The sequence below is a fragment of the Canis lupus genome, chromosome 3 (assembly GCF_048164855.1).
Source record: "Canis lupus baileyi chromosome 3, mCanLup2.hap1, whole genome shotgun sequence".
Taxonomy (NCBI): domain Eukaryota; kingdom Metazoa; phylum Chordata; class Mammalia; order Carnivora; family Canidae; genus Canis; species Canis lupus.
Genome location: NC_132840.1, coordinates 18,151,555 through 18,175,404, shown reverse-complemented (window position 1 = coordinate 18,175,404; position 23,850 = coordinate 18,151,555). Strand labels below are relative to the sequence as shown.

General features: G+C 42.1%; 1 protein-coding gene across 3 annotated transcripts; it reads right to left on the bottom strand.

Annotated features, from left to right (window-relative positions):
- Positions 1 to 966: 966 nt before the first annotated feature.
- CENPN (centromere protein N) lies at positions 967 to 23,840 on the bottom strand. 3 transcript variants are annotated; one of them, XM_072819384.1, is made up of 12 exons: positions 22,904 to 23,019; positions 22,491 to 22,622; positions 19,531 to 19,711; positions 18,200 to 18,242; positions 16,387 to 16,446; positions 15,680 to 15,756; positions 8,279 to 8,455; positions 7,868 to 7,969; positions 6,566 to 6,629; positions 4,797 to 4,909; positions 1,841 to 1,967; positions 967 to 1,608 (listed from the first exon to the last, which is right to left on the bottom strand). In XM_072819384.1, exons 2-12 carry the CDS (start codon positions 22,538 to 22,540, stop codon positions 1,526 to 1,528), a joined length of 1,077 nt encoding a protein of 358 aa, XP_072675485.1. In that variant the 5' UTR covers positions 22,541 to 22,622; positions 22,904 to 23,019; the 3' UTR covers positions 967 to 1,525. The 3 variants fall into 3 exon arrangements, with proteins under 3 accessions (XP_072675485.1, XP_072675489.1, XP_072675480.1); XM_072819388.1 differs by lacking the exons at positions 22,491 to 22,622; positions 22,904 to 23,019 and adding an exon at positions 23,400 to 23,840 and having other exon boundaries at positions 18,200 to 18,245; XM_072819379.1 differs by lacking the exon at positions 22,904 to 23,019 and having other exon boundaries at positions 18,200 to 18,245.
- Positions 23,841 to 23,850: the final 10 nt, after the last annotated feature.

Here is a 23,850-nt window from a genome sequence, read left to right as displayed (position 1 = left end):
TGCAGTATGTGTTTCTGGATCACCAAGTACATAAAAGAAGTTCTAGTGTAAGTCAGCGACATACGAAGAAATTGAACTCCCCTCTTCTATAGAATTGCACCAAATTATACCTTTAAATTTAAAGAATAATTCCTCTTAAAGAAGAACTGAGGGCTGACTAAACATCAGGTACATAACAGATAAAGAGTTCCACATATTCTCATTTCCTCAAGCAGGTGCCTGTCTCGGAGGGCCGCAAGGTGCAGCCTCAAGTGATTCCACTGTAGGCTGGATAATAGAATTAGTGTCTTCTTTGTTCAGGCTCCAACTGCACATCACTGCTAAGCACCAGGGAGGGCAGGAGCCTGTGAGGAACCATCTCCGAACCAGCAGGGCCTCTGTGCAGAACTAACAGAGGCGTTCAGGCACCGAGCAAAAGTGCCTCCCACATGTGTGCACACAGGGACAGGTGCTTGACACCATGTCTATGGTCTACAAGGAAATTAGCATTACTGAGCCCCTGCAGACTCAGTGCCTCACTGAGATAATGGAAGTGTCTATACCATTTGCTATTTAAGTCAAAAAACATATTTTTTGCATATCTATAATCTGTAGATAGTACCATCACAGTATAAAGTATTCTTCAGCCCCACTTCTCTGACTGTATTTATATATCTGCATATTAAGCCTGTTTTTGGTTTTCATCAAAAGTAATTGATGTACCAGTTTTTAAGTATCTTCATTCACAAATTCATGTTTTCTTCACTGCTTTGCCCACTGGCTGACACCATTTCAATTATTCAAACTTATAGCAGCTGGAGGTACCTGTATGTATGTGTTACATGGCTATTTTATCATCATAATATCTGTTTTTATACCCCAAATCCTTTGTGGAACAAAATAGGGACTAGATTTTGAAACATAATTAAGAAAGGACCTGCTACTTAGTGATAATCACTGAAAAATTTCCATCAGAAGTAACCGATATACCAGCTTTTCAATCTTTATTTATAAATCAGTATAATATGGTGAGTCTTAATATATGATAAAACAGATTATGAAAAATATCATATTTACAATGAAACTATTATTTTATATTACGAATCATTTGATATGCTACCTTCTGCAATAGCATCATGGAACCAACTCTACCCTTTGAATGGACCAATTTTATGATTTTCCTACGAAGTTTTGAGTTAAGGATAGTTTCTCGCTGCTTCTTTCCAGGATCCAAGTCTTCAGACAAATCCCTGGAAACAAGCAATTAGAACCTGATCTCTCCAGGATGGAGGAGAAAAAGGACATGTTGTCACTTTTTAAAAGCTCACAGTTGCTATGCTTTGCAGGATATGGGAGAGAGGGGTACACAGTGGAGGAATACAGAATCAATCCCAATAAATATACTGAACATTTGTGAACTGTCAATATCAAGAATTAATTTCTAAAACACAAGTTCATACACAAAAGCTATCCTGCTAGCTGTTAATTAAATGCATACATAGACAATAGTCAAAGAGATGCTGTGCTTACAAAAACCACATACATCTTATTTATCTTTAATTTTAAAATAATTCATCCCCTTATTGGGTATGCAAGTGAGCAATGGAGAAAGTGGTGCATCTGCAATACCTGAAATTAAAAAAGAAAAGAAAAGAAAATGAGTCAGTTTAACAATGGCCAAGATTTGATGGCAGATTATGGACCCTCATGATGTACAGAAGCAGAACATGCAAAATAGGGCATGAGGGGATAGCAGACGAGAGCCAGGAGAACACTTAGAGGTAATTAGCCAGCCAAGAGAGAGGATCGAATGTAGTCTGCTGTTAATTCTTCCTGCCTGTAAAATAAGCTGACTACTTACCAGCTGGTGCTAAGGATTTCAATGCTTCTAGAAGATGCGGGCTGGAGAACTTTATTAGGCACCGGAGGGGCTCTTTTCTCTCCGCCAAGATGTCTCCATTGAAGTCACTTTTGAATTTTGTTTCAAGCTGTCAACGAATATATTTATAAATAACTACTAAATATATCAGCTGGAATGGCAAACTATAATGGAATCAGGTTATGCATTTTATTAATTCTTGTCATCAAGAAATACAGGGATTTTATTTTTATTTTTATTTTTTTATGATAGGCACACAGTGAGAGAGAGAGGCAGAGACACAGGCAGAGGGAGAAGCAGGCTCCATGCACCGGAAGCCCGACGTGGGACTCGATCCAGGGTCTCCAGGATCGCGCCCTGGGCCAAAGGCAGGCGCCAAACCGCTGTGCCACCCAGGGATCCCTTTTTTTTTTTTTTTTAAAGATTTTATTCATTTATTTGAGAGATCCAGCAAGCATGAGTGGGGGGAGGGGCAGAGGAAGAGGGTGGGGGAGACGAAGGCTCAGGGAGCCGGAGCCAGATGCAGGGCTTAATCCCAGGACTCTGATACATGACCTGAGTTGAAGGCACATGCCTAACCCACTGAGCCACCCAAGTGCCCCCTAGTTTGCATTCTTTTTTTTTTAAAGGTATTTTTATTTATTTATTTATTTATTTATTTATTTATTTATTTATTTATTTATTTATTTATGATAGTCACAGAGAGAGAGAGAGAGGCAGAGACACAGGCAGAGGGAGAAGCAGGCTCCATGCCAGGAGCCAGACGTGGGACTCGATCCTGGGTCTCCAGGATGGCGCCCTGGGCCAAAGGCAGGCGCTAAACCGCTGCGCCACCCAGGGATCCCCCCTAATTTGCATTCTTAACGGCAAATTAGCACCATCTTTTGTAATCTGCCATCTTGATGCAAAAGTATGTCTTTTGAGTCACTACCACTATTTATTTTTACCTAATCATGTAAGATTTCAAAAGTACACTATAGTAAGGAACACAATATAATGAGCCCCGTGTGCACATCCTGCAGCTGAAACCATTATCAATTCACGGCTAGTCTTGTATCATCTACAACCCTACCTCCCCGTTCCTTACTGACCATGGCAATTGGATTATTCTGAAGTAAATCCAAGACATGATGCTAATCCATTTAATATTTCAGTATGTATCTAAGAAAGACCTGAGAAGGACTCTTTTTAAAAATTTCACCATAACCACATCAAAAAAATTAGTAACAACCTCCCAATCCTTTAATAGCATTAAATATGCAAATCGACTGCTTCAATAGGTACTTGAGTTTTAGATTCTAATTTCAATTTTTTTTTTAGTTAAAATGACTCTTAAAATTTATTTTTATTTATTTATTGTTAAAGATTTATTTATGTATTTATTCATGACAGACCTAGAGAGAGAGGCAGAGACACAGGCAGAGGGAGAAGCGGGCTCCATGCTGGGAGCCCGAATCGGGACTCGATCCCGGGACTCCATGATCGCGCCCTGGGCCAAAGGCAGGTGCCAAACCGCTGAGCCACCCAGGGATCCCCGACTCTTAAAATTTAAAGGCAGTATCCTGAAATATTTAGAGGTTGAGTAATGTCTGCAACTACCTCAAACGGTTCAGAATAAATCAACAAAAAGAAATTAAGTAATTGTGGCAAAATGTTAACTGGTGAATTGAAGCAAAGCGGAAATAGGTGTTCATTGTAATATCCTTGCAAGTGTTCTGAAGGTTTGACATTTTTCAAAATAGAAAAAGTAGGGAAAATTAAAAGCTTATAAGAATCAATGTGTACCTTGACTTATAGAGTATAGCTATTCTAAACTGTATATACAAACTGAGATTTGTGGATTCTTACTTATTCCTGATCAATGGTTCACTTTAGTGGGCAGAATCAGCCAGAGGGCTTGTAAGAACAGATGGTTGGGTCCCATCTCCAGAGTCCCTGATCCAGTAGGAGGACCACAGTGGGGCCAAGAATCTGCATTTCTTACCCATTCCCAAGTAATGCTGATATGGTGGGTCCAGAGACCACATTTGAGAACCAGTGTCCTAGAGTATGGGCTGTGCAAAGGAACTGGGTTAAAACTGCCATTTAGGGAGCACTAAATGAAAGATATCAATCACCTTTTCCCACTAAAAACAAATTAAAGAAAATAGGTGTCAGGCTTGAGTGATCAGATGAATGGCAGATTTAAAGTATTGCCTGTGGCTGTAGGGGGTGCTACGCAGAAAGAATTTTACTAGACGGGGGAGGGTGTTGAATGCCAAGTATTAGATTAGGGCAATCATCATATGAACCTTGAATTCTTCTATTGGGGGCACTGGGCTTGCCCCTAAGCTGGCCTTCTTGGTGGGCAGTGGCACACTTCTGGAATGAGCTAGATTCGCAGTACTGACTAGGCTACTGGTTTTTCTCCTGTGATGCCAACTGGGTTATGTCAGGACTTATTTTTTTCATTTATTCTTTTGTTCAACAAGTATTTATGAGCACCGACTATGTGTGTTGCTCTAGGTATGGATGGGCTAGAAAGGTAGAACTTACAATTTTCTCCCCTCAAAAATATAGATTGTGGCCAATTATACATAACTAAATTAATATGTAAGATTAAATAAAGGTAAATTCATAATTTCAAAAAGTCCCCTTTGCTAACAGAGGCACTTAATAAATATGATAAAAATGTCTATCCTAACTCATAAATTCATTATGCAAAATTAAAGTGATACTATACCTATTGTGCTAAGTAATGTATAGAATTGCTGCATCACTGCTGTACACTTAAAACTGCTATAACATCGTGTGTCAACTCTATTCAATAATTAGAAAAAATTAAAAAAGAAAAAAGTGATAAAGGAAAAGAAAGTTTCTTAAAGCTGTCCACTTAAAGTTTTTGTTCTTTTAAAAAAATATGGATAACTCGTAGTTCACATTTAGAGCAAAGTCCCACCTTATATTGTGCGAATTCTAGTCTTGGTTGAGAATAGTCTCCAAAAGTTTCTTGAGTCACTCTCTGGACTCTCTCTTTTTCTATTCTGTTTTCATGAATGATCCGAGAATCCACTAAATATGGAAGATTTCAAAACAAAACAGATATTAGAAATGTATTTCATCCGTAAAGTATCCTCTTTTCATTCCTTTCAACTTGCTCGTGTCATTTAAAAATAATGTTTAGTTTCTTCTCTTGATTGCAATAATTCCTTATTAAAGGAAAGTTGCAAAGCACAGGCTGATAAATAAAATAAAAATCCCCCATTCTACCAATGCATAGAAAGCACTGTTAACACTTTAATGTATTTCTGTCTAGCCTTTTCCTTAATGAATAGAAAGATAAGTATTTTCTAAACTGAGATGATAAAATACACACAATTTTGCATACTGCTTTCTCTACTTAACATGAAATTAACGGCAGTTCCTATGCCATCGGAAAGTCATAAAAATGTTTATTCATAACTGCTGTACCATTTCATTTTATTGCCAAATCATTGCTGAGAGATAGGAAAATGTTCATTTCTATAAATCTAGATTGTATCCCACCACTCTTCTCAACTTTCTAGTTCACTTCAGTAGTTTCTTACTCTCTTCTCCAGGGTTTTTTAGGAGAGACTCCTGCCATCTTCAAGTAGCAACAAAGTCACCATTCTGATTATTCAAGGATCAGTTTATCCAGTGCATTTGGAGACAGGGCTCCAGGGCTCCACACTCAAGACAGATTTGGATTTCACACCTGGCTTTGGTGATTACTAGCTGTGTAACTTTGCCTAGCAAGTTACTGAACCCTTCTGAATCCCAGCTGCCTAATGAATAAAGGACTGTTCAGGAGACCACTATGAAGATGAAGGAAGTGATACCTATAAGCATCTGAGTGTGGTGCTTGGCACAACAGAAATGCTTGACTATAAGTTAATTTTTAAGTGTTATTATTTGATGTTCTGGTAAATTCTAAAAGGAACCTATGGTAGCTTAGTTTCCCTTTTCATTAAAAATTTTTTTTAAAAGATTTTATTTATTTATTCATGGGGAGACACAGAGAGAGAGGCAGAGACCCAGGCAGAGGGAGAAGCAGACTTCCCATGGGAGCTCAATGTGGGGCTTGATCCCAGGACCCCAGGATCATGACCTAAGCCAAAGTCAGACATTCAATCACTGAGCCACCCAAGTGCCCCCCCCCCAATTTTTTTTTTCTTAAAGATTTTATTGAGATAGAGAGAAAACGTGAGTTGGGGGAGGGGCAGAGGAAGAGGGAAAAGCAGACTCCCGGCTCAGCAGGGAGCCAGACATGGGATTGATCCCTGGACCCCAAGATTATGACCTGAGCCAAAGACAGCCAGCCTCCCAACCCATTGAGCCACCCAGGAGCCCCTTAGTTTCCCTTTTCAACAGAAAGTTAATTTTCAATTTTTCTGAAAGCAGTAGATAGTTTTGAATCCGGCTCCTAGGGAATCCCTGGGTGGCTCAGTGGTTTAGTGCCTGCCTTCGGCTCAGGGCATGATCCTGAAGTCCCAGAATTGAGTCCCACGTCGGGCTCTCTGCCTGGAGCCTGCTTTTCCCTCCGCCTGTGTCTCTGCCTCTCTCTTTCTCTGTCTCTCATGAATAAATAAATAAAATCTTAAAAAAAAAATATCTGGCTCCTAATGATTAGATGTTTTACCAAGTGACAGAAATCTAAAAAGGAATGATGTGCTTCCAAATTTCGGTTTTATCTTAAAACACACATACTGTGTATATCCAGCTCCAGGGATTTTTCCTGCAGAGGTGTAGTGGAGTTGTAAGTTTCAAAGGTCTAAAAAAAGAAAAAAGAAAAAAAGTGAATCTTTTCCTAACTTTTAACATCTTGAAATATAAATAATAAATGGTTTTAGTACATAACAGCTTGTCAAATCTTATCTTTATTTATTTATTTTTTTTCAACAGAAAGAGATTTGAGGCCACATCCAGGCTGAGTTAAGCATTTCTCCCAGAGCAGGAGGCTGGCAGAGGCTGCTGGGCCAGCAGCATGTCTGTTTTGAATGAGAAGCTCTGTACTTTGTTAGCATAAAAATGATTCTGGATGAAGCCTGGGTGGTAAGTGGAAAAGCTAGAAGAATCCCAGGCAGAATTTGCAATGTGATGCTTCAGCTTTATAGCTGCATCTTCATTACTGTAAAATATTCCCTGAAGCTCCTTTTGGAAAAATCATTTTGCTACTGAAGCCAATCTCTCAATCCCATCTTACTTGCAGTTGATGTTTTTATAATTAAGCATGTGACAGTGTGAATTTTCCTAAGAATGCAACTGTCATAGCAGAACAGGTGGGAGGGTGGAGGGTAAGAGGGGAGAGGGTTACTGTGGGCAAAAACCATTAACTTAGTGTTAGATTTTTTTTCCATAGAGTGGCTTACAGAGAGCCATCACTTCTTTCTACTTAAAAGAGATGAAAATACACATAAATATAACATATCTAAGGGCTCAAAGATATACCCAGAGCACTAACAATCCATCTACAGGAGTCTAAACATATGAGCACACTGTTGCCATGCAGAGAAAATAATCCCGAGTCTGTGAGTAAAGCCAGATCTCTTATCATGAAAGGAAACAATGCCTTCAAATAATTTCAACAAACAAATAAACTGTGGGATTTAATAATAAACCAGTGCTTTCCCCCTTCCTTGTAATTCCTATATCACCTGCTTGACTAATGGGACAAAAAAATTAATTCTACTTCTCTCGGGCATAATAGAATAATATAATTAGCTTTGAAAGACAGTGTCAAGTTACTCCAAAGATAAATTCTAATTGGAATAGCTGATTTGGAAACTGGGATCTGTAACAAACTCTAGTGAATAGTGAATAGTATAAAACACAATGCAATTTAACAAAGAGGACAGTGAGGCACTGTGGTTTCCTTTTATGTTAACTCACTAAAGGCTTTTCTCCACTTCAGTAATATCAGAAATAATCTCCTTCTGTTGGAGGTGGATTTTCCCACCTGCTCAGATGCTTCTAACACAAGTGTGAACGAGAAAATGGAGATGTGCTTACCTGATTATACTGTTTAAAAACAATAGCCTTCAGAGAGTCCAGATACCGGCTCCTCAGGTCCATTTTCACAATTTTATGGTGATTGCTAGCAACTGTCAGTGCCTGGAAGTGAAAATTGGCAAAACTATTAGGATTACCACATTTATCCCCCAATATCTGTAATAACTATAATATTTGGTTGAATTTTTGTATTAAGCACACATTACTTCTAGATTAACAGACAATAAGAGAGAACTCCAAACTCATGCTTGTGCCATGCTACCACTTGTAGAACACTTTCTGCTTGTTTTAGGAAATCAAGAATTACATGTGGCATTTTATATAAAATGCATATTGAGCAGTTTAACCCTACCTAAACCTCTGAGATAAGAGTAATAAGAATATTATAGCTTATAGTAATTGGTTCCATACCTGACCCAGAAGAGGTATATTGCTCCTCAGTGGGCAGGAGGAAGTGAAGGCATAGGGAGTCTGGGAGTAATATACCACATAAACAGGTTTGTACTGGTTTGGCTTTCTATACTGCGTTCCCCAGGCAATTCGAATCCATACTGCATTCTCCTCAGCATCTCTGAAGCTGACCATCACCTTAAAAATAAAAAAAAAAAAAAAGAGTTAAGTTTCCTAATTAAAATCTGTACCAGGGGTACTGGCTGGCTGAGTTGGTACAACATATGACTTTTTTTTTTTTTCTTTACAATGTATGACTCTTGATCTCAGGGTCATGAGTTCAAGCCCCATGTTGGACATAGAGCTTACTTAAAAAAAAAAAAGCCACACACACACAAAAATCTGGGGCGCCTGGGTGGCTTAGTCAGTTAAGTGTCTGCCTTCAGTTCAGGTCATGATCCTGGAGTTCTGGGGTCGAGGCCCATGTCGGGCTCCCTGTTCAGTGGGGAGTCCACTTCTCTCGCTCCCTCTGCCCCTCTCTAATAAATAAAATCTAAACAAATAAACAAAATCTGTGGCACCAGCAAGTGCTCTTTAGGGGTGAAGGATGTTACTATAACCTTGCACACAGGCTGAGATCCAGCAGTCTTTTCTACTTTCCATTACAGTGTTTAGGAATCTTTGGAAAAAGATTCTGTGGTTGTTTTGGAAAGATACATTATGCCTTGCCAGGTCTTTTGGAAAGAAAACAAGTTTTAAATCCTACAATCAGGATATCCCAATTTTTCAATAATTTCTTGGGCTTGTTTAAAAAAAAAAAAAAAACTGTTCCCTGACATGTAAAAATTTATGAATGAAGGCAGCCTTGCAAATGACATACCTGTTTCATAATGAAGCCGTTTCAGCATCAAGCACAGACCTAGTGTGCACTATAAAGTTTAATAGTAAGATTTCTATGTAGTGATGGGCTCTAATATATTAATCCTAATGCTCATATGCATTTAACTCAGATGCTAATAATTACTCCAAAGTAATGTGGTAACAATATAGAAAATTCTATTTCATTTCCATTTCATGGATAAAACACAGATTTTTCCAAACTTCTAAATATAACTGCCAGTTGGTTTGGAATTTAATAGCCTGTTCCTAGATACTTAGGCTCCCCCTCAATTCAGCTTCCCCTGGGAGGCCAGATCCTGGTCAGGAGACACCCGAGACAGGCACAGTTGGCTTGCCCACATCTCTTTACTTCCTCCCTCTTGTATCCCACTCCAGAAGAAGCAGGCTGCAATGTGGCTGCTGGCATTAGCAAAGAAGGCAGTTATTCTGACTCTGCCCACTCTTTATCTGGCTGCTTTCCTGTATTCCGTTGGTGTGTGATACAAGGAACCTTCCTTGTGTGGTGTGGAGGGTGTGGAGCATGTGGAGTGTGAGGAGCTTTCCTGTATTCCCTTTCATGATAAGGGATCTGGTCTTACTCACAGACTCAAGGTTATTATTTCCTCTGCATGGCAACAGTGTGCTCATGTTGAGACTCCTGCAGATGGATTGTTAGTGCTCTGTGTATATCTTTGAGCCTTAGATATGCTATACTTATGTGTATTTTCATCTCTTTTAATTAGAAAGAAGTGATGGCTCTCTGCAATATTTCCTGTATTCCTGTACTTCCTGTTTTCCTGTATTCCCTTGGTGTATGATACAAGGAACCTTCCTTGTGTGGTGTGGAGGGTGTGGAGCGTGTGGAGTGTGAGGAGCAGCCTGACCTTCTCGAGTGAGCAGCACAGTGCTTGGCCCTAACAGGCGCTGAGTGGACCTCTGCTGGCTTAAATGGAAGAGGACAGGGTCTAACTCTGAATAGCCTCTTTGTGTCACATTACAAAAGCAAAGCCTGTAAAATCAAGATTGAATGCAGTATGTGGAGGGAACATTTTACCAGAGGGAGAAAATTGGTTGTACTCAACATATTCAGGTAATCTCTCTAGCCCAGAGTGAGGATAATTTAGGTACAGCCTTGTGGAGAAGCTTAAAGATGTGTCCTCCCTACATTGGATGTATAGTTGGGCATACATGTTTAAGTGTACAGTTTCCTGGAGGTCCTGTATCACTTCTCAAATTTTTCCTAAGGGTCTATGATCCAAAAAAGATTAAATAAAGATCAATGGACTAAGAGAAAAGGATATTCACAGAACCAATATAATCTTGGCCAGGTAGCTTTCAGATATTAGGTCTCACATTCTTCTAGTAAAGATGATATTCAGATACCTGAAGAGGTAGGGCTCAAATGCAGACCGTTACTATTTTCCTAAGAAACTACCTTAATAGATATCATCCTTTAGTAGTCAGGACAAAGCATTTTTTATCAAGGATAGCTCAGATAAATATTGTTCAAGCCTAACTGGCCATGGCCACAAAAAAGTTTAGTGTGGTAATCAAATGTAACTTACAACACAGAGAATTGCTACATATTTAATTATATTAGTATATTTAGCATAGACTATCATTATTATACCACATGATCTACAGGTATTAAAAGGAGAGTAAATATGCTACCTTTTTACAATTGAAATATATATTTTAGTTTGTCTTTTCTTTCTTTGTAAGAACATACTGTTTTGAATAGTTTTACATGGTAAGATAAAGAGTTAATCTCTCTCTCTCTCTCTTGCACACAGAGATACACACACTCTCAAAGGCTCTGGATGGGATGTCCTGTAGCACAGGCTCCACCCATTACTCCCCAGTTAGGTTCCCAGCTCCCTCTCATACCAGCTTCTCTACCCAATTGGTTCAAGGGCGGGAAGTTCTTTTTTTTTTTTTTTTTTTTAAGGGCAGGAAGTTCTTGACCTGAAGTCCCTGGTCAGAACTCAGAGTGCTTAAGAACTAACTGAAATTTAGCATCTTCTTTAATTGTGAAGGTAGGCAACAAAATGTGGAATGTTAGGACCTGTTTGTTTTTTGTAGAAACTGTCCCAAATATTTTCTCAATTGTTGGCACCTGCCTCAAAAATATAATTTACGACTTTGAAACTGTTTTTTAGACCTACTATGAGAGTACTTACTGTGTTAATTAAGAAACACATGATGACTACAGCACAACTTAGTATTTTAATGCCTTAATAATGGTCTTTTAACATGTTTTTCTTGTAATTCTATGTATTATAGCATTTAAAAATAATCTTCTGGGGATCCCTGAGTGGCTCAGCAGTTTAGCGTCTGCCTTCAGCCCAGGGCATGATCCTGGAGTCCCAGGATCAAGTCCCACATCAGGCTCCCTGCATGGAGCTTGCTTCTCTCTCTGCTTGTGTCTCTGCCTCTCTCAGTCTGTGTCTCTCATGAATAAATGAATAAAATCTTTTAAAAAAAATAAAAATAATGTTCTAAGAAGTGGTGTGTAAGTTTCACTAACAGCAAAAGGTGTCCTTAGCAAAGAAAGGTTAAGATGTCTGTCCTACAGCAGCGGGCAAGTTTATTTTCACTCCAGGAGTCTCTACATGGCATGATATCACCATTGTCAGCCTTTAGGAAAGTGGGGTTATCCAGCTGCTAGTTAAGTTATGAAGAGGAAAGTAGGAAGTTGAGTTGAAAAACAGGGTTAGCACATGTGGGCCAGCTCGCAGCAGGGGAGCCAGGGAGACAGAAAAGACACAGGGTGGTGGGCGTCTGCTGGCCTTTCAAGCAGGAAGATCTGACCAATAAAAAAGCTCCTTTGTTCTCCCAGCCTTTCCCACTAATCTGCCTGAAATTCATTCAGGAGGCAAAGGCTTTTGGCACACTGCAGTGACAAAAGAAGAAATCTAACCACTGAAATACATGGCCATGGAAGTAGGAAGATATGGGAGCACATTTCACTCTCCTAGAATGGTCAGGACAGGAGGCGTGGGGTTCAGACCACAGAAGTTCCTGGTGCTGGACGGAAGGGCAGGAAAGACTGTCAAAAGGGAAGAAGACACTGAAAGGGAAGGACTCTGACAAACTCTGAACTGCAGCTAAGAGCAGCTCTCTCTACGCTTTTGGCATGGGGTGAACAGGGTGGGAACATGGTTTCTCAAAAGGATTTAGCCAGTCGTGTTTGTCTTCATAAAAAAGGCTGCTTCCAGAAGGGTCCAGACCAAATATCTATATTTATGGACAACTGGCTAGGGATTCTGGGCCAGTGAGGCTGGTTGTTTAAAGAAAAGCAGGTGCACATGCCATACCCACGGTCCATATGGGACTCTCCTTTAATCTCTGAAAAGTGTATTATCTCATGGTATGAATATCTTTCAAATATAATAAAACATAACAAGAACAGAGTAACAAAGAGTAATTATTCACAAAAGACAAAAAACACCCCCCCACCCCCGAAAACCCAAAGAGGAGACATACCTTCTCTTGGCTCACAATTACCCTTGAATTAATTTATAAATTAAAGTAGACCCCCACTCAACATGATGAAGATTTCATTTTGTAAACCTGATAAAATGATTCTAAGTTTCTTCTTGAAGAATAGCCAGGACATTTTTGGTAAAGAAGAGTAACTGGGGGTAGGGACAGTGCTGACTTGTTTTAATGGTTATTAAAATATTTTACAAACCACAGAATTAGAGGAATGAGCGATTTGCAGAGAATGTGCTCAATCCATTCATCCCCAGCATCTGTTGCACACTTGCCTGTGTCAGAGAGGGGCAGGATGGTCGGTTTTCTCTCAGGGGAACTATGACAATTAAAGTAGGAAAAGGGAAGAGTATGGTGACAGTAGCACAGGACAGGGGAATTGCCATGGGGGGAGGGCAGAGACACTCCCTGAGGGAGCACTAGTTAAGTGGAGGCCAGAAGGATGGGGAGGAATGAGCTGTGTCAAGGCCAAGTAGAGGAGGTTCTTCCAAGGAGGAGAGGGAACATCCTGTGGCAAGTTCAAGAACTGGAAGAAGACTGGCTCAGTTTGGCTGGAGTGTAGAGTACAGGTGTTGGATGTAGGAGTGCACAAGGAGAAACTGATCAGAAGTAGAACAGACTCTAAAAGCATGAATGAATCTGAAGAATCCAATGATGATGAACCAGTAGAAAAAGCTCAATTAGTCTACAAATGGCACTGGGACAACTCATTAGCTTCTGAAAGGGAAATGATGAACGACTCCATCACCACCTCCCTCCTTGCTTCCACTAAAGTAAGTTCCCATGGCCGAACCTCACCGGGGGGCAGGCTGAGTGCAGAAACTTGGGGGGTGCTCTGGCAAAGGACAGAAGGCAAGGAAGGGAGTCAGTCAGAGACAATGAAGTGCACTTTCGGATGGGCAGAAGACAACCAGAAGACAGAGATGGAGGATCAAGAGGGTCTGCCAATTCTTGTGACCTTCCTGAGCACCAGAAATGGATGTTGTGCATCTGGTGCAGGGCAGAGACTAAGCTGTGAGAGCCTGCCAGTGTCACCATGAGGAGCATGAGCTCAGAGTCACCTGCCTGGGTTTAAACGCCAGCTCTGACGCTTACCACTGGGAGACCCACCTTGTTTTATCAGGAGGGTGCAGTGAGTTAGTGACTGGCAAGGGCTTAGCCCAGGGCCTGGCACACGTAGCTGTTTGCAATCAGCATTACTGGGGAAAGAGAACCATGGGATTTTATGATATCACCAGTGCTGCCAAACAGGGAGGTTCTCAAACTTGACATTAGTATCACCTGGAGGGCTTTGGCCCACCCCTATGGTGTCTGAGGGAGCCCAAGAATTTGCAGGTCTAATACGTTCCCAGGTGATGTGGATACTGCTGGTGTGGGGATCATACTGTGAGGAGTACGGCCTTTCAAAACCCAGTTTCAACACAAAGACAAAGAGCAGTGGCCAGAATGCAAGGGGCTTAAGCACGAAGCCGGCAAGGGTATATTACCCTTTCAGAGGGTCTTTTTGGAAAGGTTTTTGAAGTCGCCAATAAATACCACCCTTCCAGCCTGTTCTGCTAGACCCACTGCTACACATAAGGCAAGAGTTGGTAGGTGGAGGCCAAGCATGTTTATACATAGCAGAGTGGGAAGCAGTAGAGACTATAAACTTGAAACAGAACAGAGAATAGCAAACCTGCGGTCCTACGAGGCTGCAGGAGATGGATTCCAACCTTTCACAGGAGGGGTGCTATAAGAACATGCTCAGTGACAAGCAGGTAGGTACAAGTATGGTGGAAGTCACAAGGGGTGAGCTGAGCAGATGGAAAGACCACTGTGTATGGAGAGGGAACGCTACCATTCTGGAAAGGACAGCCAGAGCACGGTGACTACAGCAGGTTTTTGGGAATGTCTTGCCATGCAAGGAGAACTAAGGCAGATCAAGGTGGGAAGAGAATGAAGTAAGGGAGGCCATTAAAAAAATGACTGCCTGAACCTACGGGACAATATTCGGTGGTGGGTGCCTGGGTGGCTCAGTTGGTTGAGTGCCTGACTCTTGATTTCAGCTCAGGTCATTATCTCAGGGTTGTGAGATTGAGCCCTGCATTGGGCTCTGCGCTGGGTGTGGAGCTTGCTTGAGATGGTGTCTCTCCCCCTCTGCCTCTCCCCTCACGCTCTTTTTCTCTCAAAAAAAAAAAAAAAAAAAAGGGGGGGGGGACGCCTGAGTGGCTCAGTGGTTGAGCATCTGCCTTTGGCTCAGGTTGTGATCCCAGGGTCCTAGAATCAAGTCCTGCATCAGGGTTTTTGCATGGAGCCTGCTTCTCTCTCTGTCTCTGCCTCTCTCTGTGTCTCTCATGAATAAATACATAAAATTAAAAAAAAAAACAAAAAAACCTCAGTGGTACTTGTGGAATGGCAGCTGAAGATTCACGGGTGCTCTAGAGCTACACTGCCAGTTCTGTAGCCACCAGCCACCCGTGGCTACTGCACTAAAATTCACTACAGTTATAGAAGATGAACATTACACTTCCTCGGTCACACTGGTGGCCACATGTGTTACTAGCTAGTGTACCAGACAGTGTGGATTTAGAATAGTTCCATCATTGCAGAGTTCTACCCCCCAGTGCTCCTCTGAGAAAGAAGCATTTGGCCCTGAATTGACAGGTGAGGGGAGAGGGAAGTTTTCATAATTAAGCAGGATTTGTCTTTGATCTGGCTTAGCATAGTATGGGATATTAACAATTAAAATCCTTACCAAAAAATATTTTTTTAAATTTTTTATTTTATAAATGTTTATTTATTTATGATAGTCACAGAGAGAGAGAGAGAGAGAGGCAGAGACACAGGCAGAGGGAGAAGCAGGCTCCATGCACCGGGAGTCCGATGTGGGATTCGATCCCGGGTCTCCAGGATCGTGCCCTGGGCCAAAGGCAGGCGCCAAACCACTGCGCCACCCAGGGATCCCCCCTTACCAAAAAATAAAAAAAACCCAAGGTAGTAGGTAAATTTTAACTGCACAGATGTCTTGATATTGCATTTCATGGAAATTCAGACAAATTTAATTCTTACATTTTTCAATGCTCTCTGAAGAATTTTCTTAAATGAACTTTTGAATTGTTCCATATCAAAAAGGTCAATGTCTTCACCTGTCAAAGTGAAAAGAAAAAGAAAGACAAATCAAGGGAGTACAGTGTTCTAGAAATACATTTGCAAAGACTCTGAAGGTAAGCATTCTGTGTAACCTCGAAGAGCTATAATGATCAAATCAGAACAAAGCTGTCGGGTACCTCAGACACAGCATCACCAAATATATTTTTCATTTTTCCCACAAAAGAGTAATTTTGAAATTACTGATTTTGAAAGAAGAGACATTTAAGAGGAACATATTGCTATTCATTTTTAAATTGCCAAAATATAAAATCTAAGTGTTCAGTTTAAAATGGAAAACACTGAAGTCCCTGGCTGGCTCAGTGAGAAAAGCATGTGACTCTTGATCTCAGCATTTTGAGTTCAAGCCCCGTGGTAGGCACAAAGATTACTTAAAAAAAAAAATTAAAGATTTTATTTGTTTATTTGAGAGAGTAAGCAAACAAGAAAAAAGGAGCAGGGGAGAGGGGCAAAAGGAGAGGGAGAAGCAGACTCTCCACTGAGCAGGAAGCCTGACATGGGGCTTGAACTCAGGACCCTGGGATCATGATCTGAGCTGAATGAAGGCAGATGCTTAACTAACTGAGCCACCTAGGTGCCACAATTTTTTTGAAAATGGGAAACATTACCTGGTCCTTTACTCATCTGAAAAACATCCCAAACTTTCCGGTGCCGATGAAATTGAGTATCTGAGAGAGGAAGGAAGAGCTTAATCCTGTTATATCCTAGAACTCTTAAGTAATGTGCTTATAAATACATATCTCAAATATGTATTTAACATAACATGACACCAGAGAAATTAGGTCAGACACATTTTTGTTCAAAATATACCTTTTATATGGATTAAATTTTCTCCCCCCAACTATCATCTCACCCAGGCTATTTTCCTCCCTTGCTTGGATGCTCCAACAGACTCCTATAGGTTCTCTCCCATCCTCCCCAGTCTCTGTCTCTGCACTGTAACCAGTGAGCTCTGAAAAAACAAGAACCTGATTCTTTCTTGCTCATAATCTTCACTGCTCATAAGGCTTTGCATTATTCTTAGTATAAAGACTGAAATCCTCCAAGTGGCCTCTAAGGCTCTGTATCATCCGCCTATCCATGCCTCATTTGATTTGACACCTCCTATATCCCAGAGTTCCCATTTTTAACCTCTCCACTCCTCTACTTCATCCTCCTGCTCCAAGACTTCCAGCACTGTGCCCTTTGCTCTTCTGTTCCTTAATCTCCCATCTTCCCTTTGCCTAGTTAATGCCACCCATCCTTTGGCTCTCAGCTCATGTCCTCAAGGAAGTCTTCCCTAAACCCTCCGTGTGGCAGATCCCACTCTGCTCACACAGAGCCCCTCTATGTTATCCTTCATAGCATCTGCTATAGTCTGCAAGAAGGCATTTGTGTGATTAAGCAACCTGCCTCCTCCATAAGACTATGACCTCGTAAGAATGAACTAACCTGTTTGACCCACCAGCACCTAGAATACAGCCTGCCACTTAGTAGTGCTTAATGAACATCTGAACAAACATGTGAGAAATGGGAACTACGTGGATCCACCATTTATAGTCTCGATGTAATCCAATCGCTGAAAATTAGACAGACTTAACCAGAGGTTGATGTGTAAATGAATTCAGCTATTTCATAGTTGGAGCAGAATACAAAGCTAATATTTGTTATGCACCAGGTCATAAAAGGAGTTAATATAAGTTGATAATAATTAATAAATACCAGACTATGTTCTAAGAACTTGACAAGGACTCTTTATTTTATCCTCATCATAACCTTATGCAATGTTATTGTTATGATGTAGGTCTGTCAAATGATAATAGTAAGGCATAGAAATTCTTCCTCTCTAATAGACTTACTCATTTATTGATCCCATTTACTATCATCTCTGTTATGTTCCCAATGGCCTCCCCCAGGACTCACAGGGAAACAATGATAGAGCCATGAACCGAACCCAAAAAATCTGGCCTACGCTCTGTTGCTTCTTGACGAGGAGAGTAGACATCTTAAAAAAATAGAAAAGAAAACTAGGACACAAAGGAAAAGACCCAAAGATGAGGAAGGAGAGGGGAGGTAAAAAGCTACATTGTAATAAGAACATTGTCAGAAATATATTTTCAAATTCTGCTAATAACAAACCCTAACACAAGTATCTACTATGTGCTCCTATAGCCAGTGACCCTGCTAAGAGCTTTCCAAGAATCTGATTTAACCCTCCAAGCCACCCTGTGAAGTAGGTGCTACTGTTTTACTCCATTTTACTTAGGAGGAGTCTAGGCTTAGCAAGGTAATGTGACTTCTCAGCCAAGTCACGACTGGTACATGACAGAAGAGGGATGGAAACCAGGTCCACCTGACGGAAGAATCTGAGCCCTTACATACAAAATGGCCTCTCTGATGAAATGGGACTGGGAAGTGTAAATACAAAGCACCGACACTCACAAACGATGTCTAAAAGGGCTGCATCATGGACACTTGCACGCTTCTTCTGAAAGAGAAGATAAAATATTTAGTGGTGATAGTTTGGTTCTGCTCCACTTGCAGTACATTTGAGGGTTGCTCAGAGCAACTGTGTCCAGTTTATGCTCTCCTGACAAGTGTCTCAGTTCAAGCACTCCCCACTCTTCCCCCAGTCTACTTCTTGTTCATCACTTTCAGGCTCTTGTTTTGTTTTTAAATCAGCTCTATCCTTCTCAACTTTCTCTACATCGGGGTCTCCCAAGAGGGCACAACTGACATTTATTAGTTGGATAATTCTTTGTGTAGAGGGCTGTCCTAGGATGTTAAGGAACATTCTGGCTTCTACTCACTACAAGCCAGTGGCATTCCCATAGCTCTGACAACCAGAAATGTCTCCAGACACTGTGTCCTCTGGGAGGTAAAACTGTCCTAGTTGAGAATCACTGCCCTATACATTTACATTTACATACACATATATTATATAGTGTTTTTCAATGTTGTACATAAAGATCTAGTTTATCCTTTTCAATCACTGAAGAATATTTTGTTATGTGGATGTATCATTATTTATCTATTCTCCTAGAATAGCTGTCTCCAACTTTTTTTTCCAACTTTTTGTTTTTTTAATCAAGGCTACTTAACATTTCTATTTATATATATATATATGTACATATATATATATATTTACATGTTCATACCTAAGTATATAAACGTTTACCAATTATAATACTTATATATATATACACACACACACCTCCTTGTTTTTTTATTAATTTTCATTTAAAAAAAATATTTTATTTATTTATTCATGAGAGACACAGAGAGAGAGGCAGAGACACAGGCAGGGGGAGAAGGAGGCTCCCTGTGTGGAGCCCAATCCCAGGACCCCAGGATCACGACTAGAGCCAAAGGCAGACGCTCAACCACTGAGCCACCCAGGTGCCCCATTAATTTTTCCACAAAAATTTCCCACAGTGGAATTGTTGAATCATAACGTGTATTTATTTAAGAGTGATTGAGGGAAGAATGTACAGGGATATGAAAGTTCTTTGTACTACACTTGCAACTTTTCTGAAAATCTGATATCTTTTTAAAACAAAAGGTAATAAATTCACATGAAAGAGGTCTTTTTTCCATACAACTTTAGTTTGATTTGTCAACATATAGCATAATACCCAGTGCTCATCCCATCAAGTGCCCCCCTCAGTGCCTGTCACCCAGTCACCCAATAAAATCTTTAAAAAAAAAAGGAAGAAAGAAAAAACCAAAGGGGTGGTGTGATGTGCAAGTTTCATCATTTTGAACACTGTTACCTCGCAGAGCAGAACCAAGTCCTGAACAAGAGATTCCTTTCTCTGCCGGAAGTTTACATTCTGTAGTTGCTTTTCAGACAAGAAATCCCAGGCTTTGAGGATTGTCATCATTTCAGTCATTGGGATTTTCAAGATAGTCCTCTTGAAAAACTCGGCCACAGTTTCATCCATCTCTTTGGCACTTTAATAAAATAAAAACAGCACAATAAAGTATTAACCAAATATAAAAGTCTGACTTAACTGGGGGCACCTGGGTGGCTCAGTGGTTGAGCATCTGCCTTGGGCTCAGGCCGTGATCCCCGGCTCCTGGGATTGACTCCTGCATCAGGCTCCCTGCAGGAAGCCTGCTTCTCCCTCTGCCTGTGTCTCTGCCTCTCTCTGTGTGTCTCTTATGAATAAATAAATAAAATCTTTAAAAAATAAAAAAGTTTAACTGAACTGAATTTTTCAGCATGTTTTTAGCCAGGATTTTGATTTGTAGGTCAAACACCCAAATGTTTATCTTCTTTCAGGCACTCTGCAAAGTGTTTTTCAACGGGAGGATTTATTTATTTTCTCCTTAAGCCGTATATTTAAATATACTTTGGAGGTTTTAAAAATTAGTGCTCTCTTCTCCTTGACTGGCTAGAGTATTTTGATCTTTTATGGTAATGATATGTAAATCATTCATTCATTTACTGATTCATGTAACACAATTTGAGCACCTGTGTGTGCCAGGCACTTCTAGAGGCAAGGGGGATAGTTCCATCTTTAACTGTAAAGACAAAAGTCCCTGCTGGTATGGAGAATCCATTCTAGTGGGGAGAGAGAGGCAACAGGAAAATCATAAAATGTGTTAAAAGTGGTAAATGCTGGGACGACTGGGTGGCTCAGCGGTTGAGCGTCTGCCTTCGGTCAGGTCATGATCCTGAAGTCCCAGGATCAAGTCCCTGCATGGAGCCTGCTTCTCCCTCTGCCTGTTTTCTGCCTCTCTCTCTCTGTGTCTCTCAGGAATAAGTAAATAAAATCTTAAAAAAAAAAAAAAGTGGTAAATGCTGCAGGGAGAATGGAACAGTGCTAGGAAATGATCAGTAGTTAAAATAGAGCAGGCTGGCGATGAGGTGGCAGTGGAGCAAGCAGGCCTTGTAGAGAAGGGGACATTTGAGCCAAACAAGGGGACAGAGTGAGCCACATGGCTAGCTGGTGGAAGAACTCACTAGACAGAAGGAACAGCAAGTGCAAAAGCCCCAGGGCTTTCAAGGAACAGGGCGAAGGATGCCTCCAGTAAGGCCGGAGTGAAGAGAGAGAGAAGGCACAGAGGAGCAATAAGGTCAGAGAACATGGAGGCCCAGGGATCACTGCAAGGATCATGGCTTCTACTCTGACAAACTGGGGACTGGAAGATTTTTGAGAAGAGGTGGGATCGGTCTGGCTACTGTCCTGGGGGCGAGGGTGGAAGCAGGAGGCCAGCCAGGAGGCTGCTAAAAGGCAAGTAAGAGATGAAGGTGGAGAGAAGCAGAGGTGGCAGGAAGAGGTCAGACTCTGGATATGCTCTTAAGGGAGAGCCCACAGGAGTTCCTGATGGACTAGATGTGGGAAATAAGAGAGAGGAGTCAGAGGTGATAACAATGTCTGTAGCAGGCAGCTGGAGGAACGGAGCTGTTACCTGAATTAGGGAAGACTAGAAGTGTGGGCAAAAGAAAGCTCAAGAATTCTGTTTTGAACATGTACATTTTGAGATTAATTGTTCAACTCCAAGAGGAGATACTGGAATAACCTGTGGGATGTATTGGTCTAGAGGACACAGTAAGAGATGGAGGTAAAGAGGACGGTAGTCTCTTTCTCCTTTAAGATGTCACCAATTAACATAGTGCTGCTCTCTCACTTTTCCTGCCCGGTGCCTGAAGGGGAGATTCTTTTAACTGTCCAACAAGTCTTGAGCCCCAAATCTGGGCAACTGACAAGGGCAATGATCTTCATGAGCATTGCTCAGTGGCTGTCTCACAGCTGTGGCCCTGGGAAGGGGGTTTCTGAGCCCTTTTATTAGTTTCCTCGGGGCAGAAGCTGTGGGCCAAGGGTGACAGCTGATCTTAACTCTGCTACTTCATTTGGAGACCCTGATGCACATCTCCCTCCCCCACCCCGGGCCCCTTTTAAAATATGGCACATAACAAGCAAGCAAGTGTGATTTCTAAAACAAGATTAAGGATAGATGCAGAATTTAAATTTAAATTCTCTGCCTTTCTTGCAATACAAGAAAAGAGCACACGGAAGATGCAGAAATCAGCCTGTCAGTCTCCTTTGCTTCCACCATGCCTACGAGATTTGCGGGGACACAGAGAGACGTGCCCCTCTACAAGAATCCAGGCTGTGATTTACTCCTACCATTTGAGTGTTTGTTGAACACTGTACAAAATCTACAAAATCTAAGTTGGCCATTGCCAACTTCCAAAAAAAGATACTGATAGTCAACAGGATTTTAAGAAGATAGTGAAAACAGCAGTTAAAGCAAAAATAAAGCGAATTATTAGGAGTGGTTTAGAAAAACAACTGAATTAAGAACGTGAGAACGGAATCAAGATCATGAGAACTGAGCCTGACTTGTTTTCTTATCCAGATACAGGACCAACCTCCCTCAACGTCAACACTAAAATCCTCACCATGGTCTACAAGACCCTGTGTTTGCTTCTTGCCTCCCTCCCCATCACCTACCCCTCTCTCCCTGGCTTTCTGAGCTCCAGCGATATTCACCCTGAGTTCCTCTAGTACGAAGGGATCTTTCCAGAGAAGGGCCATTGTACCTGCAGTTACCCCTGCCTAGAAGGTTCTTCTTGCACCTGTTCACGTGGGGCTCTTGCAATGGAGAGCTAAGCTATCTCAGCTTGGATAGCTTCTAGTCTGACTTATTCTGACCACCCATTCTAAGGGTATCTCCCCACCTTCTAGTGCATATGGTCTTTAATTATCTTGCTTTAACTTACTGATTACTGTATTGCTTTACAATATTAGGAACGATGTCTGCTTTCTTCATGGCTAGTCTCTAACTGATCAATACACACGAAATGACATGTTAGATACTCTCTGTCAGCAGTGTGCTGAGGAGATAAAATAACCTGGAAAAAATCAGGGTCCAACAGTCAGTGATGTATCAAACCAACGTCTCCCATCGAAAACACTGGATCTGGGGGTAAACTTGTAAAACCGCAGATTCCCGGGCCCCGCTGATTTGAACTAGTAGGTGGGCTGCACCGAGCGGGGCGTGAGACCTTGCATTTTTTTTTGGGGGGGGGGGGAGCCTGATTCTCTAGAATCCCTCGGAAGACTCCATTCTGGGTAGAGTTTGCAAAATGCCTTTCTATAGACTTCTGGTAGATTCTATGGACTTCAATCTCACCCATAAGGTTGATAAACCCGAGTAAACGCTTCTGGTTCCCCGTGACTAATTTCTTTTTAATCCTAGCTCTTAGCACAGGGCCTGGCATATAGCAGGTGCTCAAGTCACTGGTTCAATGAACGCAGGACAAAAAAAAAAAAAAGAGCCCTTTTAGGTGAACTTTTCTGTAGATTTACGTGGAGGAGCTGCCACCGGAGTAGAAGGAAAAACACAAGAGGCCCACGGATGGAAAAAAAAAACCCGGAAGCCAAGCCTGACTTAAAAGAAAAAAAAAAAAAATCGAAACACCGAACTCCGCGCGCTGCCACAACCCTCGGAGAGCAGAGGCGGGTCAGGTAACACCCCGCGGGAGCTCCCGAGCTGACGCACATCCGGGTAAGGCCCCGCCCCACTGCGGGCGGACGTGACGTCACGGCCGAGCGTCACTGCCCTCTGTCGTCCCAGCCTCAGCCGTGGTTCCCCACCTCTCCCCCGAGGCCAAGCGCCAATCCAGCACCTTGGGACGTGTGGTAGTCGCGGAGAAGTCGCCCCGCAGGCCCGGGGGGTGCCTTCCTCTGGGCTCCCGCCGCACTCAAGGGCCCGGTCCCACGCCGCGCGCGGGTCTCCTGCAGCCGGTCATCGCCCGCAGAGTCTCTCAGCAGCCGTTCCCGCCCGCTGCGCCTTCGAAGCCACCAATTGCAGTTCCCGCCGTCCCCCAGCCCCGCCTCCCCGGAGCTCCCCTTTGGACTGTACCCTGGGCACGGGGGGCCGCGTCGCGAGCGGCCGAAGTGAAGCTCGCCGAGCGCCCGCATCACGCCTGTCAGCGGCGAACACTAGCTCAGCGCAGCCGGCCGCGGCCCCTAGAGCTGGCTGGCTGGCTCGGCTAGCCGCCCCGAGGCTTCGCGGCGCCTCCGTGCCCCCCCCGCCCTCCTCCGCAGCGCCCGGAAATGGGCCGGCCGGGCCGGGCC

Excerpts from the sequence above, each read along its gene's own strand:
- CENPN (XM_072819379.1), bottom strand. The coding sequence starts at position 22,540 with ATGAAGAAAGCAGACATCGTTCCTAATATTGTAAAGCAATACAGTAAT. Across the intron at positions 4,910-6,565 it reads CCTGGAGCTGGATATACACA|TGGATTCTCGGATCATTCAT; the intron begins GTATGTGTGTTT and ends TTCCATATTTAG. Across the intron at positions 1,968-4,796 it reads TAGAATTCGCACAATATAAG|CTTGAAACAAAATTCAAAAG; the intron begins GTGGGACTTTGC and ends ATTCGTTGACAG.